The sequence below is a fragment of the Oncorhynchus nerka genome, unplaced genomic scaffold, assembly GCF_034236695.1.
Source record: "Oncorhynchus nerka isolate Pitt River unplaced genomic scaffold, Oner_Uvic_2.0 unplaced_scaffold_1755, whole genome shotgun sequence".
Classification (NCBI taxonomy): domain Eukaryota; kingdom Metazoa; phylum Chordata; class Actinopteri; order Salmoniformes; family Salmonidae; genus Oncorhynchus; species Oncorhynchus nerka.
The window spans coordinates 14,146-36,500 of NW_027039565.1; the positions used below are offsets into that span (position 1 = coordinate 14,146).

At 42.1% G+C, this 22,355-nt stretch overlaps 1 protein-coding gene across 1 annotated transcript in view; it reads right to left on the reverse strand.

Annotated features, from left to right (window-relative positions):
* Positions 1 to 1,589: 1,589 nt before the first annotated feature.
* LOC135567906 (transcriptional coactivator YAP1-like) overlaps positions 1,590 to 22,355 on the reverse strand; it is a gene marked incomplete at its 3' end in the record, with an annotated part of 29,455 nt that continues 8,689 nt past the window's right edge. The window contains exons 2-3 of the mRNA XM_065015032.1: positions 12,458 to 12,591; positions 1,590 to 1,744 (exon numbers count right to left, since the gene is read on the reverse strand). Coding sequence (XP_064871104.1) covers positions 1,590 to 1,744; positions 12,458 to 12,591 — 289 coding nt within the window. The remainder of the gene's footprint in view (positions 1,745 to 12,457; positions 12,592 to 22,355) is intronic.

Consider the following 22,355-nt stretch of genomic DNA (forward strand, 5'->3'; position numbering starts at 1 on the left):
TAATGTATTATGATGTTGTTATAGTGTATTATGATGTTGTTATAATGTATTATGATGTTGTTATATGTATTATGTTATAATGTATTATGTTATAATGTATTATGATGTTGTTATAATGTATTATGATGTTGTTATAGTGTATTATGTTATAATGTATTATGATGTTGTTATAGTGTATTATGATGTTGTTATAATGTATTATGATGTTGTTATAATGTATTATGATGTTGTTATAGTGTATTATGATGTTGTTATAATGTATTATGATGTTGTTATAATGTATTATGATGTTGTTATAGTGTATTATGATGTTGTTATAATGTATTATGATGTTGTTATAATGTATTATGATGTTGTTATAATGTATTATGATGTTGTTATAATGTATTATGATGTTGTTATAGTGTATTATGATGTTGTTATAATGTATTATGATGTTGTTATAATGTATTATGATGTTGTTATAGTGTATTATGTTATAATGTATTATGATGTTGTTATAATGTATTATGATGTTGTTATAATGTATTATGATGTTGTTATAGTGTATTATGTTATAATGTATTATGATGTTGTTATAATGTATTATGATGTTGTTATAATGTATTATGATGTTGTTATAATGTATTATGTTATATGTATTATGTTGTTATAGTGTATTATGATGTTGTTATAATGTATTATGATGTTGTTATAATGTATTATGATGTTGTTATAATGTATTATGTTATAGTGTATTATGATGTTGTTATAATGTATTATGATGTTGTTATAATGTATTATGATGTTGTTATAGTGTATTATGTTATAATGTATTATGATGTTGTTATAGTGTATTATGTTATAATGTATTATGATGTTGCTATAGTATATTATGATGTTGTTATAATGTATTATGATGTTGTTATAATGTATTATGATGTTGTTATAGTGTATTATGTTATAATGTATTGTGATGTTGTTATAATGTATTATGATGTTGTTATAATGTATTATGATGTTGTTATAGTGTATTATGATGTTGTTATAATGTATTATGATGTTGTTATAATGTATTATGATGTTGTTATAGTGTATTATGATGTTGTTATAATGTATTATGATGTTGTTATAATGTATTATGATGTTGTTATAATGTATTATGTTATAATGTATTATGATGTTGTTATAATGTATTATGATGTTGTTATAATGTATTATGTTATAATGTATTATGATGTTGTTATAATGTATTATGATGTTGTTATAGTGTATTATGTTATAATGTATTATGATGTTGTTATAATGTATTATGTTATAATGTATTATGATGTTGTTATAATGTATTATGATTTGTTATAATGTATTATGATGTTGTTATAATGTATTATGATGTTGTTATAATGTATTATGATGTAATGTCCTAGTATTGTCCCATAATGATCCTGACTAAATAACAGTCCAGTCCATTGAAGAACTTATTGACAAACCACTGATACTGGAAGTGTATTGACAACACTGTGAGTTAATCACATTATCAGACATACTGACTGATACCAGACCATCTCAACATCAGGTCCATGCTGCTAACTGGAACTAGTATGTCTCACCTGTGTCCATGTCGTCCACACCGTTGAGAAAGTCATCAGGGGTTCGGGGGACACTGTCCACACTGTTGAGGAAGTCATCGGGGGTACGGGGGACACTGTAGCTGCTCATACTCAGACCGCTGTCTGTGCTCTCATCCCTGGAGTGGTAGGTCCCACTGTGGAGACAAGAGACAGGACACCTCAAATGTTATTATTTTATCATGTAATTACTGTTAAACCTTATAGTAATTTCTATAATAAAAATCTGCCGAGAGGGGGGGGGGGGCATTGAGCCGGGGAAGGGGAGGGACCCGAATCATACGTTCACACATGCAGTTTGCTATTGGTTGGCTGTCTAGTCAGCCTGGCTCTCATTGGCTGGCTGCCTATTCCACTTAGTGGTTCTGAGCCTGCCTGACAGGGTTGGTGGTTCTGAGCCTGCCTGACAGGGTTGGTGGTTCTGAGCCTGCCTGACAGGGTTGGTGGTTCTGAGCCTGCCTGGCAGGGTTGGTGGTTCTGAGCCTGCCTGACAGGGTTGGTGGTTCTGAGCCTGCCTGACAGGTTTGGTGGTTCTGAGCCTGCCTGGCAGGGTTGGTGGTTCTGAGCCTGCCTGACAGGGTTGGTGGTTCAGAGCCTGCCTGACAGGGTTGGTGGTTCAGAGCCTGCCAGACAGGGTTGGTGGTTCTGAGCCTGCCTGACAGGGTTGGTCCAACAGTGGTTCTGAGCCTGCCTGACAGGGTTGGTGGTTCTGAGCCTGCCTGACAGGGTTGGTGGTTCAGAGCCTGCCAGACAGGGTTGGTGGTTCTGAGCCTGCCTGACAGGGTTGGTCCAACAGTGGTTCTGAGCCTGCCTGACAGGGTTGGTGGTTCTGAGCCTGCCTGACAGGGTTGGTGGTTCTGAGCCTGCCTGACAGGGTTGGTTCTACAAAGCCAGAGCCCCCTGATGGGAGAGCATAATATACAAGGAAATTCTCAAAGCTGCTAATGAGAACCTTGACGACCTTGTACCGAGCTGGGGGGGCCCACCCGGGGGGCCCACCCAGGCAGTGGCAACACTAGCTGCAGTAACCCATGGGGAGGGGGGTGCCCCCACCCAGGCAGTGGCAACACTAGCTGCAGTAACCCATGGAGAGGGGGGCCCACCCAGGCAGTGCTGGCAACACTAGCTGCAATAACCCATGGAGAGGGGGGGCACCCAGGCAGTGCTGGCAACACTAGCTGCAATAACCCATGGAGAGGGGGCACCCAGGCAGTGCTGGCAACACTAGCTGCAATAACCCATGGAGAGGGGGGCCACCCAGGCAGTGCTGGCAACACTAGCTGCAATAACCCATGGAGAGGGGGCCCCACCCAGGCAGTGCTGGCAACACTAGCTGCAATAACCCATGGAGAGAGGGGGGCACCCAGGCAGTGCTGGCAACACTAGCTGCAATAACCCATGGAGAGGGGCCCCCAGGCAGTGCTGGCAACACTAGCTGCAATAACCCATGGAGAGGGGGGAGCCACCCAGGCAGTGCTGGCAACACTAGCTGCAGTAACCCATGGAGAGGGGGGCACTGTCCAGGCAGTGCTGGCAACACTAGCTGCAATAACCCATGGAGAGGGGGGGCACCCAGGCAGTGCTGGCAACACTAGCTGCAGTAACCCATGGGAGGGGGGGGCACCCAGGCAGTGCTGGCAACACTAGCTGCAGTAACCCATGGAGAGGGGGGGCACCCAGGCAGTGCTGGCAGCTGCAGTAACCCATGGAGAGGGGGGCACCCAGCAGTGGCAACACAGCTGCAATAACCCATGGAGAGGGGGGTTCCCCCACCCAGGCAGTGCTGGCAACAACAGTAACTCATGGAGAGGGGGGTGCCCCCACCCAGGCAGTGGCAACACTAGCTGCTGTAACCCATGGAGAGGGGGGGGGGTTCCCCCACCCAGGCAGTGCTGGCAACACTAGCTGCAGTAACCCATGGAGAGGGGGGGTGCCCCCACCCAGGCAGTGGCAACACTAGCTGCAGTAACCCATGGAGAGGGGGGGGGTTCCCCCACCCAGGCAGTGCTGGCAACACTAGCTGCAGTAACCCATGGAGAGGGGGGGTGCCCCCACCCAGGCAGTGCTGGCAACACTAGCTGCAGTAACCCATGGAGAGGGGGGGGGGGAGCCACCCAGGCAGTGCTGGCAACACTAGCTGCAGTAACCCATGGAGAGGGGGCCCACCCAGGCCACCCAGGGGGTGGGTGGCAACACTAGCTGCAGTAACCCATGGGGAGGGGGCACCCAGGCAGTGCTGGCAACACTAGCTGCAATAACCCATGGAGAGGGGGCACCCAGGCAGTGCTGGCAACACTAGCTGCAGTAACCCATGGAGAGGGGGGCACCCAGGCAGTGCTGGCAACACTAGCTGCAGTAACCCATGGAGAGGGGGGGCACCCAGGCAGTGCTGGCAACACTAGCTGCAGTAACCCATGGAGAGGGGGGGGGGCACCCAGGCAGTGGCAACACTAGCTGCAATAACCCATGGAGAGGGGGGGGGTTCCCCCACCCAGGCAGTGCTGGCAACACTAGCTGCAGTAACTCATGGAGAGGGGGGGTGCCCCCACCCAGGCAGTGGCAACACTAGCTGCTGTAACCCATGGAGAGGGGGGGGGGTTCCCCCACCCAGGCAGTGCTGGCAACACTAGCTGCAGTAACCCATGGGGGGTGCCCCCACCCAGGCAGTGGCAACACTAGCTGCAGTAACCCATGGAGAGGGGGGTTCCCCACCCAGGCAGTGCTGGCAACACTAGCTGCAGTAACCCATGGAGAGGGGTGCCCCACCCAGGCAGTGCTGGCAACACTAGCTGCAGTAACCCATGGAGAGGGGGGAGCCACCCAGGCAGTGCTGGCAACACTAGCTGCAGTAACCCATGGAGAGGGGGGCCACCCAGGGGGTGGGTGGCAACACTAGCTGCAGTAACCCATGGGGAGGGGGCACCCAGGCAGTGCTGGCAACACTAGCTGCAATAACCCATGGAGAGGGGGGGCCCCACCCAGGCAGTGCTGGCAACACTAGCTGCAATAACCCATAGAGAGGGGGCCCAGGCAGTGCTGGCAACACTAGCTGCAATAACCCATGGAGAGGGGGGTGCCCACCCAGGCAGTGCTGGCAACACTAGCTGCAATAACCCATGGAGAGGGGGGGCCACCCAGGCAGTGCTGGCAACACTAGCTGCAGTAACCCATGGAGAGGGGGCACCCAGGCAGTGCTGGCAACACTAGCTGCAATAACCCATGGAGAGGGGGGGGCACCCAGGCAGTGCTGGCAACACTAGCTGCAATAACCCATGGAGAGGGGGCCCCCACCCAGGCAGTGCTGGCAACACTAGCTGCAATAACCCATGGAGAGGGGGGGGCACCCAGGCAGTGCTGGCAACACTAGCTGCAGTAACCCATGGAGAGGGGGTGCCCCCACCCAGGCAGTGGCAACACTAGCTGCTGTAACCCATGGAGAGGGGGTTCCCCCACCCAGGCAGTGCTGGCAACACTAGCTGCAGTAACCCATGGAGAGGGGGTGCCCCACCCAGGCAGTGGCAACACTAGCTGCAGTAACCCATGGAGAGGGGTTCCCCCACCCAGGCAGTGCTGGCAACACTAGCTGCAGTAACCCATGGAGAGGGGGTGCCCCCACCCAGGCAGTGCTGGCAACACTAGCTGCAGTAACCCATGGAGAGGGGGAGCCACCCAGGCAGTGCTGGCAACACTAGCTGCAGTAACCCATGGAGAGGGGGGCCCACCCAGGGGGGCCCACCCAGGGGGGTGGGTGGCAACACTAGCTGCAGTAACCCATGGGGAGGGGGGCACCCAGGCAGTGCTGGCAACACTAGCTGCAATAACCCATGGAGAGGGGGGGCCCCCACCCAGGCAGTGCTGGCAACACTAGCTGCAATAACCCATAGAGAGGGGGGCCCAGGCAGTGCTGGCAACACTAGCTGCAATAACCCATGGAGAGGGGGGTGCCCACCGGGGGTGCCACCCAGGCAGTGCTGGCAACACTAGCTGCAATAACCCATGGAGAGGGGGGAGCCACCCAGGCAGTGCTGGCAACACTAGCTGCAGTAACCCATGGAGAGGGGGCACCCAGGCAGTGCTGGCAACACTAGCTGCAATAACCCATGGAGAGGGGGGCACCCAGGCAGTGCTGGCAACACTAGCTGCAGTAACCCATGGAGAGGGGGGGCACCCAGGCAGTGCTGGCAACACTAGCTGCAGTAACCCATGGAGAGGGGGGCACCCAGGCAGTGCTGGCAACACTAGCTGCAGTAACCCATGGAGAGGGGGTGCCACCCAGGCAGTGCTGGCAACACTAGCTGCAATAACCCATGGAGAGGGGGGGTGCCCCCACCCAGGCAGTGGCAACACTAGCTGCAATAACCCATGGAGAGGGGGGGTGCCCCCACCCAGGCAGTGCTGGCAACACTAGCTGCAGTAACCCATGGAGAGGGGGGGTGCCCCCACCCAGGCAGTGGCAACACTAGCTGCAGTAACCCATGGAGAGGGGGGGGGGCACCCAGGCAGTGGCAACACTAGCTGCAGTAACCCAGGCAGTGCTGGCAACACTAGCTGCAGTAACCCATGGAGAGGGGGTGCCCCCACCCAGGCAGTGCTGGCAACACTAGCTGCAGTAACCCATGGAGAGGGGGGGGTTCCCCCACCCAGGCAGTGCTGGCAAAACTAGCTGCAGTAACCCATGGAGAGGGGGGGTGCCCCCACCCAGGCAGTGCTGGCAACACTAGCTGCAGTAACCCATGGAGAGGGGGGGTGCCAGGGGGGGTGCCCCCACCCAGGCAGTGCTGGCAACACTAGCTGCAGTAACCCATGGAGAGGGGGGGGGGATGCCCCCACCCAGGCAGTGGCAACACTAGCTGCAATAACCCATGGGGAGAGGGTCACACTCGGACAATCAGAGAAGGGGCAAGCTATTGTGGCCCCGGTGGCACAAACTCATTAAAAGGTCTGACTGCAGAGATGCTTGGGGAAATGGTGACAACGGGGGACCAGCGTGTCTGTGTTTCAGGGGAAAGGGGTGGATCTGATCTCCATCTTCTAGGACTTCATATTGGTTAATCAAATCTCCACATTCTTGCTCAATTTTGCATGACCTTTCAAACAACTTATCTCTTGAGGCTTGGGGATGGAACATCTGTTGAACATCTTGAGCTTGTGGTTGTTTGTGGGGAAAGTGTGTGTGTGTGTGTGTGTTTCCCACATCTGTTGCTATGAGCTAATGATGTTAGGGATAAATATAGGATGAATCACAATAATTGTGAATGATGGCTAAAAATGTAATTTTTGTAAATCCTGGTTATAGGTACCAATCCTGGTTATAGGTACCAATCCTGGTTATAGGTACCAATCCTGGTTATAGGTAACAATCCTGGTTATAGGTACCAATCCTGGTTATAGGTACCAATCCTGGTTATAGGTAACAATCCTGGTTATAGGTACCAATCCTGGTTATAGGTAACAATCCTGGTTATAGGTAACAATCCTGGTTATAGGTAACAATCCTGGTTATAGGTAACAATCCTGGTTAACAATCCTGGTTATAGGTAACAATCCTGGTTATAGGTAACAATCCTGGTTATAGGTAACAATCCTGGTTATAGGTAACAATCCTGGTTATAGGTAACAATCCTGGTTATAGGTAATCCTGGTTAATCCTGGTTATAGGTAACAATCCTGGTTATAGGTAACAATCCTGGTTATAGGTAACAATCCTGGTTATAGGTACCAATCCTGGTTATAGGTAACAATCCTGGTTATAGGTAACAATCCTGGTTATAGGTACCAATCCTGGTTATAGGTAACAATCCTGGTTATAGGTAACAATCCTGGTTATAGGTACCAATCCTGGTTATAGGTAACAATCCTGGTTATAGGTAACAATCCTGGTTATAGGTTACAGGTACCAATCCTGGTTATAGGTAACAATCCTGGTTATAGGTAACAATCCTGGTTATAGGTAACCAATCCTGGTTATAGGTAACAATCCTCAATCCTGGTTATAGGTAACAATCCTGGTTATAGGTAACAATCCTTCGCATGAACTGCCAAAATGATTGCGCATATTATTAATTAATTGTGGAAATAAATTAAGATATACAAGATTTTTTTATATATACTTTTGAATAACTATATACAATACAATGGAGGTGAGCGCGCTGGAAATGCTTGTGGCAGTTAATGTGCTTCTGTTATGTGGGTGGCACTGGGAGCTCTTTATAAAGGATGGGTCCCAATCACTCAGACGCCAGGGATCCAGCTGGACAGGGGTGGTCTGACAGTCACTGGGGCGACCTGGGATCCAGCTGGACAGGGTGGTCTGCTAGTCACTGGGGCGACCTGGGATCCAGCTGGACAGGGGTGGTCTGCCAGTCACTGGGGCGACCTGGGATCCAGCTGGACAGGGTGGTCTGCTAGTCACTGGGACGACCTGGGATCCAGGTGGACAGGGGTGGTCTGACAGTCACTGGGACGACCTGGGATCCAGGTGGACAGGGGTGGTCTGCCAGTCACTGGGACGACCTGGGATCCAGGTGGACAGGGGTGGTCTGCCAGTCACTGGGACGACCTGGGATCCAGGTGGACAGGGGTGGTCTGACAGTCACTGGGACGACCTGGGATCCAGCTGGACAGGGATGGACTGCCAGTCACTGGGACGACAACCCAACTTGGGAAGGGGGAGGTTTTAGCGGGTGGATTAGTGGAGAACAATTTGAGGTTTACTTAGTAGCAATGCAAACACTATGGTACAGCTATATGGACACCCAATCATCATGGTACACTGCATGCTCTCAAGAAAACCTATAGCACCTGATGTCACAGGAAGGCCAAAAAGATCATCAACGATATCAACCACCCGAGCCACGGCCTGTTCATTCCACTATCATCCAGAAGGTGAGGTCAGTACAGGTGCATCAAAGCAGGGACCGAGAGACTGAAAAACAGCTACTATCTCAAGGCCATCAGACTGCATCACCAGCTGGCCTCCACGCCATCACCAGCTGGCCTCCATGGAATCACCGGTTACTCAACCCTGCACCTTAGAGGCTGCTGCCACATATACATAGACATGGAATCACTGGTTACTCAACCCTGCACCTTAGAGGCTGCTGCCACATATACATAGACATGGAATCACTGGTCACTTTAATAAAGTTAATATGCTGCTTTGCTCATCTCATATGTAAATACTGTCTTCTGTTTGACTGTATTTAGTCAATGCCACTCCAACATTGCTCGTCCTAATATTTAAATATTCCATTCATTTTACTTTTACATTTGTTTGTATTGTGGTAAATTGTTAGATACTACTGTACTTTTGGAGTTAGGAACACAAGCATTTAGTTAGATACTACTTCACTGTTGGAGTTAGAAACACAGGCACTTAGTTAGATACTACTGCACTGTTGGAACTAGGAACACAAGCATTTAGTTAGATACTACTGCACTGTTGGAGCTAGGAACACAAGCATTTAGTTAGATATTACTGTACTGTTGGAACTAGGAACACAAGCATTTAGTTAGATATTACTGCACTGTTGGAGCTAGGAACACAAGCATTTAGTTAGATACTACTGCACTGTTGGAACTAGGAACACAAGCATTTAGTTAGATATTACTGCACTGTTGGAACTAGGAACACAAGCATTTAGTTAGATATTACTGCACTGTTGGAGCTAGGAACACAAGCATTTAGTTAGATATTACTGTTGGAGCTAGGAACACAAGCATTTAGTTAGATATTACTGTACTGTTGGAGCTAGAAACACAAGCATTTAGTTAGATACTTCTGCATCGCTGGAGCTATAAAAACAAGCATTTAGGTAGATACTACTGCACTGTTGGAGCTAGGAACACAATCATTTAGTTAGATACTACTGTACTGTTGGAGCAAGAAACACAAGCATTTAGTTAGATATTACTGTTGGAGCTAGGAACACAAGCATTTAGTTAGATTTTACTGTTGGAGCTAGGAACACAAGCATTTAGTTAGATATTACTGCACTGTTGGAGCTAGAAACACAATAATTTAGTTAGATACTACTGCACTGTTGGAGCTAGAAACACAAGCATTTAGTTAGATACTACTGTACTGTTGGAGCTAGAAACACAAGCATTTAGTTAGATACTACTGTACTGATGGAGCTAGAAACACAAGCATTTAGTTAGATACTACTGTTGGAGCTAGAAACACAAGCATTTAGTTAGATACTACTGTTGGAGCTAGAAACACAAGCATTTAGTTAGATACTACTGTACTGTTGGAGCTAGAAACACAAGCATTTAGTTAGATACTACTGTACTGTTGGAGCTAGAAACACAAGCATTTAGTTAGATATTACTGTTGGAGCTAGGAACACAAACATTTAGTTAGATACTACCGTACTGTTGGAGCTAGAAACACAAGCATTTAGTTAGATACTACTGTACTGTTGGAGCTAGAAACACAAGCATTTAGTTAGATATTACTGCACTGTTGGAGCTAGAAACACAAGCATTTAGTTAGATACTTCTGCATCGCTGGAGCTATAAAAACAAGCATTTAGGTAGATACTACTGCACTGTTGGAGCTAGCACCTGGCAACCCATCCCTACATACACCTGGCAACCCATCCCTACACACACCTGGCAACCCATCCCTACACACACCTGGCAACCCTTCATTATTAGGCACACCTGGCAACCCATCCCTACGCACACCTGGCAACCCATCCCTACACACACCTGGCAACCCTTCATTATTAGGCACACCTGGCAACCCATCCCTACACACACCTGGCAACCCTTCATTATTAGGCACACCTGGACCTTATCACTTCCCTGATTACGCCCCCCTATATATATATATATATATATATATATTGCACTCTGTCATTTCCGGTCATGTCTAGATGCTTCTCTTGGTTTTGTATCATTATGGGTTAATTTACACTAAACTCTACCACAGATGGACTCAAATCATGTTGTAGAAACATCTCAAGGATGATCAATGGAAAGAGGATGCACTTGAGCTCAATTTCGAGTCTCATATCAAAGGGATTTGAGGATTTTTATTTATGGAATCCATTTTAGAATAAGGCTGTAATGTAACAAAATGTTGAAGAAGTCAAGGGGTCTGAATACTTTCAGAATGCAAGTGAAAAGAAGGAAGCCTTTACAAAATAAAAAATATTCCAAAACATGCATCTCTTTGAGACAAAAAACATGCATCTCTTTGAGACAAAAAACATGCATCTCTTTGAGACAAAAAACATGCATCTCTTTGAGACAAAAAACATGCATCTCTTTGCGACAAGGCACTAAAGTAATAGTGGCAAAGCAATTTACTTTTTGTCTTTAATGCAAAGTGTTATGTTTGGGTCAAATCCAATACAACACATTACTGAGTACCACTCTGCATTATTTCAAGCAGAGTTGTGGCTATGCTATGGGTATGCCTGTAATCGTTAAGGACTGGGGAGTTTTTCAGGGTAAAAACAAACAGACAGTGGGAGATGAATTCACCTTTCAGCAATAACCTAAAACACAAGGCTAAATCTACACTGGAGTTCCTTAGCAAGAAGACAGTGAATGTTCCTGAGTGGCCAAGCTAGTTTTGACTTAAATCTACCTGAAAATCTACAGCAAGGCCTGAAAATGGCTGTCTAGTAATGATCAACAACCAACTTGACAGAGCTTGAATATTGTTTTTAAGAATAATGGGCAAATGTGTGGAAACCTCTTAGAGTCTTATAGAGAAAGACTCTCATCTGTAATCGCTGTTGACAAAGGGGTGTGAATACCTATGTAAATGAGATATTTCTGTATTTAATTTAGATTTTTTCCCCCAAACATTTCTAAAAACATGTTATCATTATTGTCATTGTGTGTAGATGGGTGAGAAAACAGATATGTAATCCATCTTGAACTGGGAATAAGTCAAGGGGGTTGAATGCTTTCTGAAGTAACTAATACTTCAAACACTATTTCACAAATCATGAGTCCATTTTCCCATCTGTGTGTTGGGGCGGCAGGTAGCCTACTGGTTAGAGTGTTGGACTAGTAACCAAAAGGTTGCTGGATCGAATCCCTGAGCTGACAAGGTAAACATCTGTCATTCTGCACCTGAACAAGGCAGTTGACCCAGGCAAAGGTAAAATCTACTGTTTTAAATATTGGTGAAGTCTAGCCAATCTAGAACACTCAGAGCTGGTTTCCTGGACACAGGTTTAGCTAAACTCAAGCCAGGATTCGACTGCGGATTTGGACAATGCCATTTAAAGTGAAAGTGGTTTCTGTGAGCATTGCCTTTTTAAAGGTGACATCCGATTGGGCCTACATACGCAGTGTTTACGGTGAATGGGGTTTCTGTGAACGCGGGAGCATTGCCTTTTTAAAGGTGACATCCGATTGGGCCTACATACCCAGTGCTTACGGTGAATGTGGTTTCTGTGAACGCGGGAGCATTGCCTTTTTAAAGGCGACATCCGATTGGGCCTACATACGCAGTGTTTACGGTGAATGTGGTTTCTGTGAACGCGGGAGCATTGCCTTTTTAAAGGTGACATCCGATTGGGCCTACATACGCAGTGTTTACGGTGAATGGGGTTTCTGTGAACGCGGGAGCATTGCCTTTTTAAAGGTGACATCCGATTGGGCCTACATACGCAGTGTTTACGGTGAATGTGGTTTCTGTGAACGCGGGAGCATTGCCTTTTTAAAGGTGACATCCGATTGGGCCTACATACCCAGTGTTTACGGTGAATGTGGTTTCTGTGAACGCGGGAGCATTGCCTTTTTAAAGGTGCATTGCAGACAAAGCACGATCAGAATTCTGGCCTAAGACAACAAATAAGTTCCAGACAAAGAGGTAGGCGTACCTGTTGAGGAATGGGTCATTGCTGTTGGTGGTCATGATTCTGGCGTCCTGGCCCATCCCAGGGGACGACACAGGGTTAAGGGCTCCCCCATCCTGCTCCATACTGGTGGGCAGTTGGTTCCTCAGAGCAAGCTCCTTCAACATACACATTACACATTACACATGTTAGTGGAGCATATACACATTACACATGTTAGTGGAGCATATACACATGTTAGTGGAGCATATACACATGTTAGTGGAGCATATACACATGTTAGTGGAGCATATACACATGTTAGTGGATCATATACACATGTTAGTGGAGCATATACACATGTTAGTGGATCATATACACATGTTAGTGGATCATATACACATTACACATGTTAGTGGATCATATACACATGTTAGTGGATCATATACACATGTTAGTGGATCATATACACATTACACATGTTAGTGGAGCATATACACATGTTAGTGGATCATATACACATGTTAGTGGATCATATACACATTACACATGTTAGTGGAGCATATACACATGTTAGTGGATCATATACACATGTTAGTGGATCATATCATATACACATGTTAGTGGAGGATATACACATGTTAGTGGATACACAGTATACACATGTTAGTGGATCATATACACATGTTAGTGGATCATATACACATGTTAGTGGAGCATATACACATGTTAGTGGAGCATATACACATTACACATGTTAGTGGAGCATATACACATGTTAGTGGAGCATATACACATGTTAGTGGATCATATACACATGTTAGTGGATCATATACACATTACACATGTTAGTGGAGCATATACACATTACACATGTTAGTGGAGCATATACACATGTTAGTGGATCATATACACATGTTAGTGGATCATATACACATTACACATGTTAGTGGAGCATATACACATTACACATGTTAGTGGAGCATATACACATGTTAGTGGAGCATATACACATGTTAGTGGATCATATACACATGTTAGTGGATCATATACACATGTTAGTGGAGCATATACACATGTTAGTGGAGCATATACACATTACACATGTTAGTGGAGCATATACACATTACACATGTTAGTGGAGCATATACACATGTTAGTGGATCATATACACATGTTAGTGGAGCATATACACATGTTAGTGGAGCATATACACATGTTAGTGGAGCATATACACATGTTAGTGGATCATATACACATGTTAGTGGATCATATACACATTACACATGTTAGTGGAGCATATACACATGTTAGTGGAGCATATACACATTACACATGTTAGTGGAGCATATACACATGTTAGTGGATCATATACACATGTTAGTGGATCATATACACATTACACATGTTAGTGGAGGATATACACATGTTAGTGGATCATATACACATGTTAGTGGAGCATATACACATGTTAGTGGATCATATACACATTACACATGTTAGTGGAGCATATACACATGTTAGTGGATCATATACACATGTTAGTGGATCATATACACATGTTAGTGGAGCATATACACATGTTAGTGGAGCATATACACATTACACATGTTAGTGGAGCATATACACATTACACATGTTAGTGGAGCATATACACATGTTAGTGGATCATATACACATGTTAGTGGATCATATACACATGTTAGTGGAGCATATACACATTACACATGTTAGTGGAGCATATACACATGTTAGTGGAGTATATACACATTACACATGTTAGTGGATCATATACACATGTTAGTGGAGCATATACACATTACACATGTTAGTGGAGCATATACACATGTTAGTGGATCATATACACATGTTAGTGGATCATATACACATGTTAGTGGAGCATATACACATGTTAGTGGATCATATACACATGTTAGTGGATCATATACACATGTTAGTGGATCATATACACATTACACATGTTAGTGGAGCATATACACATGTTAGTGGATCATATACACATGTTAGTGGATCATATACACATTACACATGTTAGTGGAGCATATACACATGTTAGTGGATCATATACACATGTTAGTGGATCATATACACATTACACATGTTAGTGGAGGATATACACATGTTAGTGGATCATATACACATGTTAGTGGATCATATACACATGTTAGTGGATCATATACACATGTTAGTGGAGCATATACACATGTTAGTGGATCATATACACATGTTAGTGGATCATATACACATGTTAGTGGATCATATACACATGTTAGTGGATCATATACACATGTTAGTGGATCATATACACATTACACATGTTAGTGGATCATATACACATGTTAGTGGAGCATATACACATGTTAGTGGATCATATACACATGTTAGTGGATCATATACACATGTTAGTGGATCATATACACATGTTAGTGGATCATATACACATGTTAGTGGAGCATATACACATTACACATGTTAGTGGATCATATACACATGTTAGTGGATCATATACACATTACACATGTTAGTGGATCATATACACATGTTAGTGGATCATATACACATTACACATGTTAGTGGATCATATACACATGTTAGTGGATCATATACACATGTTAGTGGATCATATACACATGTTAGTGGAGCATATACACATGTTAGTGGATCATATACACATGTTAGTGGAGCATATACACATGTTAGTGGATCATATACACATGTTAGTGGATCATATACACATGTTAGTGGATCATATACACATGTTAGTGGAGCATATACACATGTTAGTGGATCATATACACATGTTAGTGGATCATATACACATGTTAGTGGAGCATATACACATGTTAGTGGAGCATATACACATTACACATGTTAGTGGAGCATATACACATTACACATGTTAGTGGAGCATATACACATGTTAGTGGAGCATATACACATGTTAGTGGATCATATACACATTACACATGTTAGTGGAGCATATACACATGTTAGTGGAGCATATACACATTACACATGTTAGTGGAGCATATACACATGTTAGTGGAGCATATACACATGTTAGTGGATCATATACACATGTTAGTGGATCATATACACGTGTTAGTGGAGCATATACACATGTTAGTGGAGCATATACACATTACACATGTTAGTGGAGCAAATACACATTACACATGTTAGTGGAGCATATACACATGTTAGTGGATCATATACACATGTTAGTGGAGCATATACACATGTTAGTGGATCATATACACATGTTAGTGGATCATATACACATGTTAGTGGAGCATATACACATTACACGTGTTAGTGGAGCATATACACATGTTAGTGGAGCATATACACATGTTAGTGGAGTATATACACATTACACATGTTAGTGGATCATATACACATGTTAGTGGAGCATATACACATGTTAGTGGAGCATATACACATGTTAGTGGAGCATATACACATGTTAGTGGAGCATATACACAAGTTAGTGGAGCATATACACATGTTAGTGGAGCATATACACATGTTAGTGGAGCATATACACATGTTAGTGGATCATATACACATTACACATGTTAGTGGAGCATATACACATGTTAGTGGAGCATATACACATTACACATGTTAGTGGAGCATATACACATGTTAGTGGATCATATACACATGTTAGTGGATCATATACACATTACACATGTTAGTGGATCATATACACATTACACATGTTAGTGGAGCATATACACATGTTAGTGGAGCATATACACATTACACATGTTAGTGGAGCATATACACATGTTAGTGGAGCATATACACATGTTAGTGGATCATATACACATGTTAGTGGATCATATACACGTGTTAGTGGAGCATATACACATGTTAGTGGAGCATATACACATTACACATGTTAGTGGAGCAAATACACATTACACATGTTAGTGGAGCATATACACATGTTAGTGGATCATATACACATGTTAGTGGAGCATATACACATGTTAGTGGATCATATACACATGTTAGTGGATCATATACACATGTTAGTGGAGCATATACACATTACACGTGTTAGTGGAGCATATACACATGTTAGTGGAGCATATACACATGTTAGTGGAGTATATACACATTACACATGTTAGTGGATCATATACACATGTTAGTGGAGCATATACACATGTTAGTGGAGCATATACACATGTTAGTGGAGCATATACACATGTTAGTGGAGCATATACACAAGTTAGTGGAGCATATACACATGTTAGTGGAGCATATACACATGTTAGTGGAGCATATACACATGTTAGTGGATCATATACACATGTTAGTGGAGCATATACACATGTTAGTGGATCATATACACATGTTAGTGGATCATATACACATGTTAGTGGAGCATATACACATGTTAGTGGATCATATACACATGTTAGTGGATCATATACACATGTTAGTGGATCATATACACATGTTAGTGGATCATATACACATGTTAGTGGATCATATACACATTACACATGTTAGTGGAGCATATACACATGTTAGTGGAGCATATACACATTACACATGTTAGTGGAGCATATACACATGTTAGTGGATCATATACACATGTTAGTGGATCATATACACATTACACATGTTAGTGGAGGATATACACATGTTAGTGGATCATATACACATGTTAGTGGAGCATATACACATGTTAGTGGATCATATACACATTACACATGTTAGTGGAGCATATACACATGTTAGTGGATCATATACACATGTTAGTGGATCATATACACATGTTAGTGGAGCATATACACATGTTAGTGGAGCATATACACATTACACATGTTAGTGGAGCATATACACATTACACATGTTAGTGGAGCATATACACATGTTAGTGGATCATATACACATGTTAGTGGATCATATACACATGTTAGTGGAGCATATACACATTACACATGTTAGTGGAGCATATACACATGTTAGTGGAGTATATACACATTACACATGTTAGTGGATCATATACACATGTTAGTGGAGCATATACACATTACACATGTTAGTGGAGCATATACACATGTTAGTGGATCATATACACATGTTAGTGGAGCATATACACATGTTAGTGGATCATATACACATGTTAGTGGATCATATACACATGTTAGTGGAGCATATACACATGTTAGTGGATCATATACACATGTTAGTGGATCATATACACATTACACATGTTAGTGGAGCATATACACATGTTAGTGGATCATATACACATGTTAGTGGATCATATACACATTACACATGTTAGTGGAGCATATACACATGTTAGTGGATCATATACACATGTTAGTGGATCATACACATTACACATGTTAGTGGAGGATATACACATGTTAGTGGGATCATATACACATGTTAGTGGATCATATACACATGTTAGTGGATCATATACACATGTTAGTGGAGCATATACACATGTTAGTGGATCATATACACATGTTAGTGGATCATATACACATGTTAGTGGATCATATACACATGTTAGTGGATCATATACACATGTTAGTGGATCATATACACATGTTAGTGGATCATATACACATTACACATGTTAGTGGATCATATACACATGTTAGTGGAGCATATACACATGTTAGTGGATCATATACACATGTTAGTGGATCATATACACATGTTAGTGGATCATATACACATGTTAGTGGATCATATACACATGTTAGTGGAGCATATACACATTACACATGTTAGTGGATCATATACACATGTTAGTGGATCATATACACATTACACATGTTAGTGGATCATATACACATGTTAGTGGATCATATACACATTACACATGTTAGTGGATCATATACACATGTTAGTGGATCATATACACATGTTAGTGGATCATATACACATGTTAGTGGAGCATATATACACATGTTAGTGGATCATATACACATGTTAGTGGATCATATACACATGTTAGTGGAGCATATACACATGTTAGTGGAGCATATACACATTACACATGTTAGTGGAGCATATACACATTACACATGTTAGTGGAGCATATACACATGTTAGTGGAGCATATACACATGTTAGTGGATCATATACACATTACACATGTTAGTGGAGCATATACACATGTTAGTGGAGCATATACACATTACACATGTTAGTGGAGCATATACACATGTTAGTGGAGCATATACACATGTTAGTGGATCATATACACATGTTAGTGGATCATATACACATGTTAGTGGAGCATATACACATGTTAGTGGAGCATATACACATTACACATGTTAGTGGAGCAAATACACATTACACATGTTAGTGGAGCATATACACATGTTAGTGGATCATATACACATGTTAGTGGAGCATATACACATGTTAGTGGATCATATACACATGTTAGTGGATCATATACACATGTTAGTGGAGCATATACACATTACACGTGTTAGTGGAGCATATACACATGTTAGTGGAGCATATACACATGTTAGTGGAGTATATACACATTACACATGTTAGTGGATCATATACACATGTTAGTGGAGCATATACACATTACACATGTTAGTGGAGCATATACACATGTTAGTGGAGCATATACACATGTTAGTGGAGCATATACACATGTTAGTGGAGCATATACACAAGTTAGTGGAGCATATACACATGTTAGTGGAGCATATACACATGTTAGTGGAGCATATACACATGTTAGTGGATCATATACACATGTTAGTGGAGCATATACACATGTTAGTGGATCATATACACATGTTAGTGGATCATATACACATGTTAGTGGAGCATATACACATGTTAGTGGATCATATACACATGTTAGTGGATCATATACACATGTTAGTGGATCATATACACATGTTAGTGGATCATATACACATGTTAGTGGAGCATATACACATGTTAGTGGATCATATACACATGTTAGTGGAGCATATACACATGTTAGTGGAGCATATACACATGTTAGTGGAGTATATACACATTACATATGTTAGTGGAGCATATACACATTACACATGTTAGTGGAGCATATACACATGTTAGTGGATCATATACACATGTTAGTGGAGTATATACACATTACATATGTTAGTGGAGCATATACACATGTTAGTGGAGCATATACACATGTTAGTGGAGCATATACACATGTTAGTGGAGCATATACACATGTTAGTGGATCATATACACATTACACATGTTAGTGGAGCATATACATATGTTAGTGGAGCATATACACATGTTAGTGGATCATATACACATGTTAGTGGAGCATATACACATGTTAGTGGATCATATACACATGTTAGTGGATCATATACACATTACACATGTTAGTGGAGCATATACACATGTTAGTGGAGCATATACACATGTTAGTGGATCATATACACATGTTAGTGGAGCATATACACATGTTAGTGGATCATATACACATGTTAGTGGATCATATACACATGTTAGTGGATCATATACACATTACACATGTTAGTGGAGGATATACACATGTTAGTGGATCATATACACATGTTAGTGGATCATATACACATGTTAGTGGATCATATACACATGTTAGTGGAGCATATACACATGTTAGTGGATCATATACACATGTTAGTGGATCATATACCATGTTAGTGGATCATATACACATGTTAGTGGATCATATACACATGTTAGTGGATCATATACACATGTTAGTGGATCATATACACATGTTAGTGGATCATATACACATGTTAGTGGAGCATATACACATGATAGTGGATCATATACACATTACACATGTTAGTGGAGCATATACACATGTTAGTGGAGCATATACACATGTTAGTGGATCATATACAAATGTTAGTGGAGCATATACACATGTTAGTGGAGCATATACACATTACACATGTTAGTGGAGCATATACACATTACACATGTTAGTGGAGCATATACACATGTTAGTGGAGCATATACACATGTTAGTGGAGCATATACACATGTTAGTGGATCATATACACATGTTAGTGGAGCATATACACATTACACATGTTAGTGGAGCATATACACATGTTAGTGGAGCATAAACACATTACACATGTTAGTGGAGCATATACACATGTTAGTGGATCATATACACATGTTAGTGGAGCATATACACATGTTAGTGGATCATATACACATGTTAGTGGATCATATACACATGTTAGTGGAGCATATACACATGTTAGTGGATCATATACACATGTTAGTGGATCATATACACATGTTAGTGGATCATATACACATGTTAGTGGAGCATATACACATTACACATGTTAGTGGAGCATATACACATGTTAGTGGAGCATATACACATTACACATGTTAGTGGAGCATATACACATGTTAGTGGATCATATACACATGTTAGTGGATCATATACACATTACACATGTTAGTGGAGGATATACACATGTTAGTGGATCATATACACATGTTAGTGGAGCATATACACATGTTAGTGGATCATATACACATTACACATGTTAGTGGAGCATATACACATGTTAGTGGATCATATACACATGTTAGTGGATCATATACACATGTTAGTGGAGCATATACACATGTTAGTGGAGCATATACACATTACACATGTTAGTGGAGCATATACACATTACACATGTTAGTGGAGCATATACACATGTTAGTGGATCATATACACATGTTAGTGGATCATATACACATGTTAGTGGAGCATATACACATTACACATGTTAGTGGAGCATATACACATGTTAGTGGAGTATATACACATTACACATGTTAGTGGATCATATACACATGTTAGTGGAGCATATACACATTACACATGTTAGTGGAGCATATACACATGTTAGTGGATCATATACACATGTTAGTGGAGCATATACACATGTTAGTGGATCATATACACATGTTAGTGGATCATATACACATGTTAGTGGAGCATATACACATGTTAGTGGATCATATACACATGTTAGTGGATCATATACACATGTTAGTGGATCATATACACATTACACATGTTAGTGGAGCATATACACATGTTAGTGGATCATATACACATTACACATGTTAGTGGAGCATATACACATGTTAGTGGATCATATACACATGTTAGTGGATCATATACACATTACACATGTTAGTGGAGGATATACACATGTTAGTGGATCATATACACATGTTAGTGGATCATATACACATGTTAGTGGATCATATACACATGTTAGTGGAGCATATACACATGTTAGTGGATCATATACACATGTTAGTGGATCATATACACATGTTAGTGGATCATATACACATGTTAGTGGATCATATACACATGTTAGTGGATCATATACACATGTTAGTGGATCATATACACATTACACATGTTAGTGGATCATATACACATGTTAGTGGAGCATATACACATGTTAGTGGATCATATACACATGTTAGTGGATCATATACACATGTTAGTGGATCATATACACATGTTAGTGGATCATATACACATGTTAGTGGAGCATATACACATTACACATGTTAGTGGATCATATACACATGTTAGTGGATCATATACACATTACACATGTTAGTGGATCATATACACATGTTAGTGGATCATATACACATTACACATGTTAGTGGATCATATACACATGTTAGTGGATCATATACACATGTTAGTGGATCATATACACATGTTAGTGGAGCATATACACATGTTAGTGGATCATATACACATGTTAGTGGATCATATACACATGTTAGTGGAGCATATACACATGTTAGTGGAGCATATACACATTACACATGTTAGTGGAGCATATACACATTACACATGTTAGTGGAG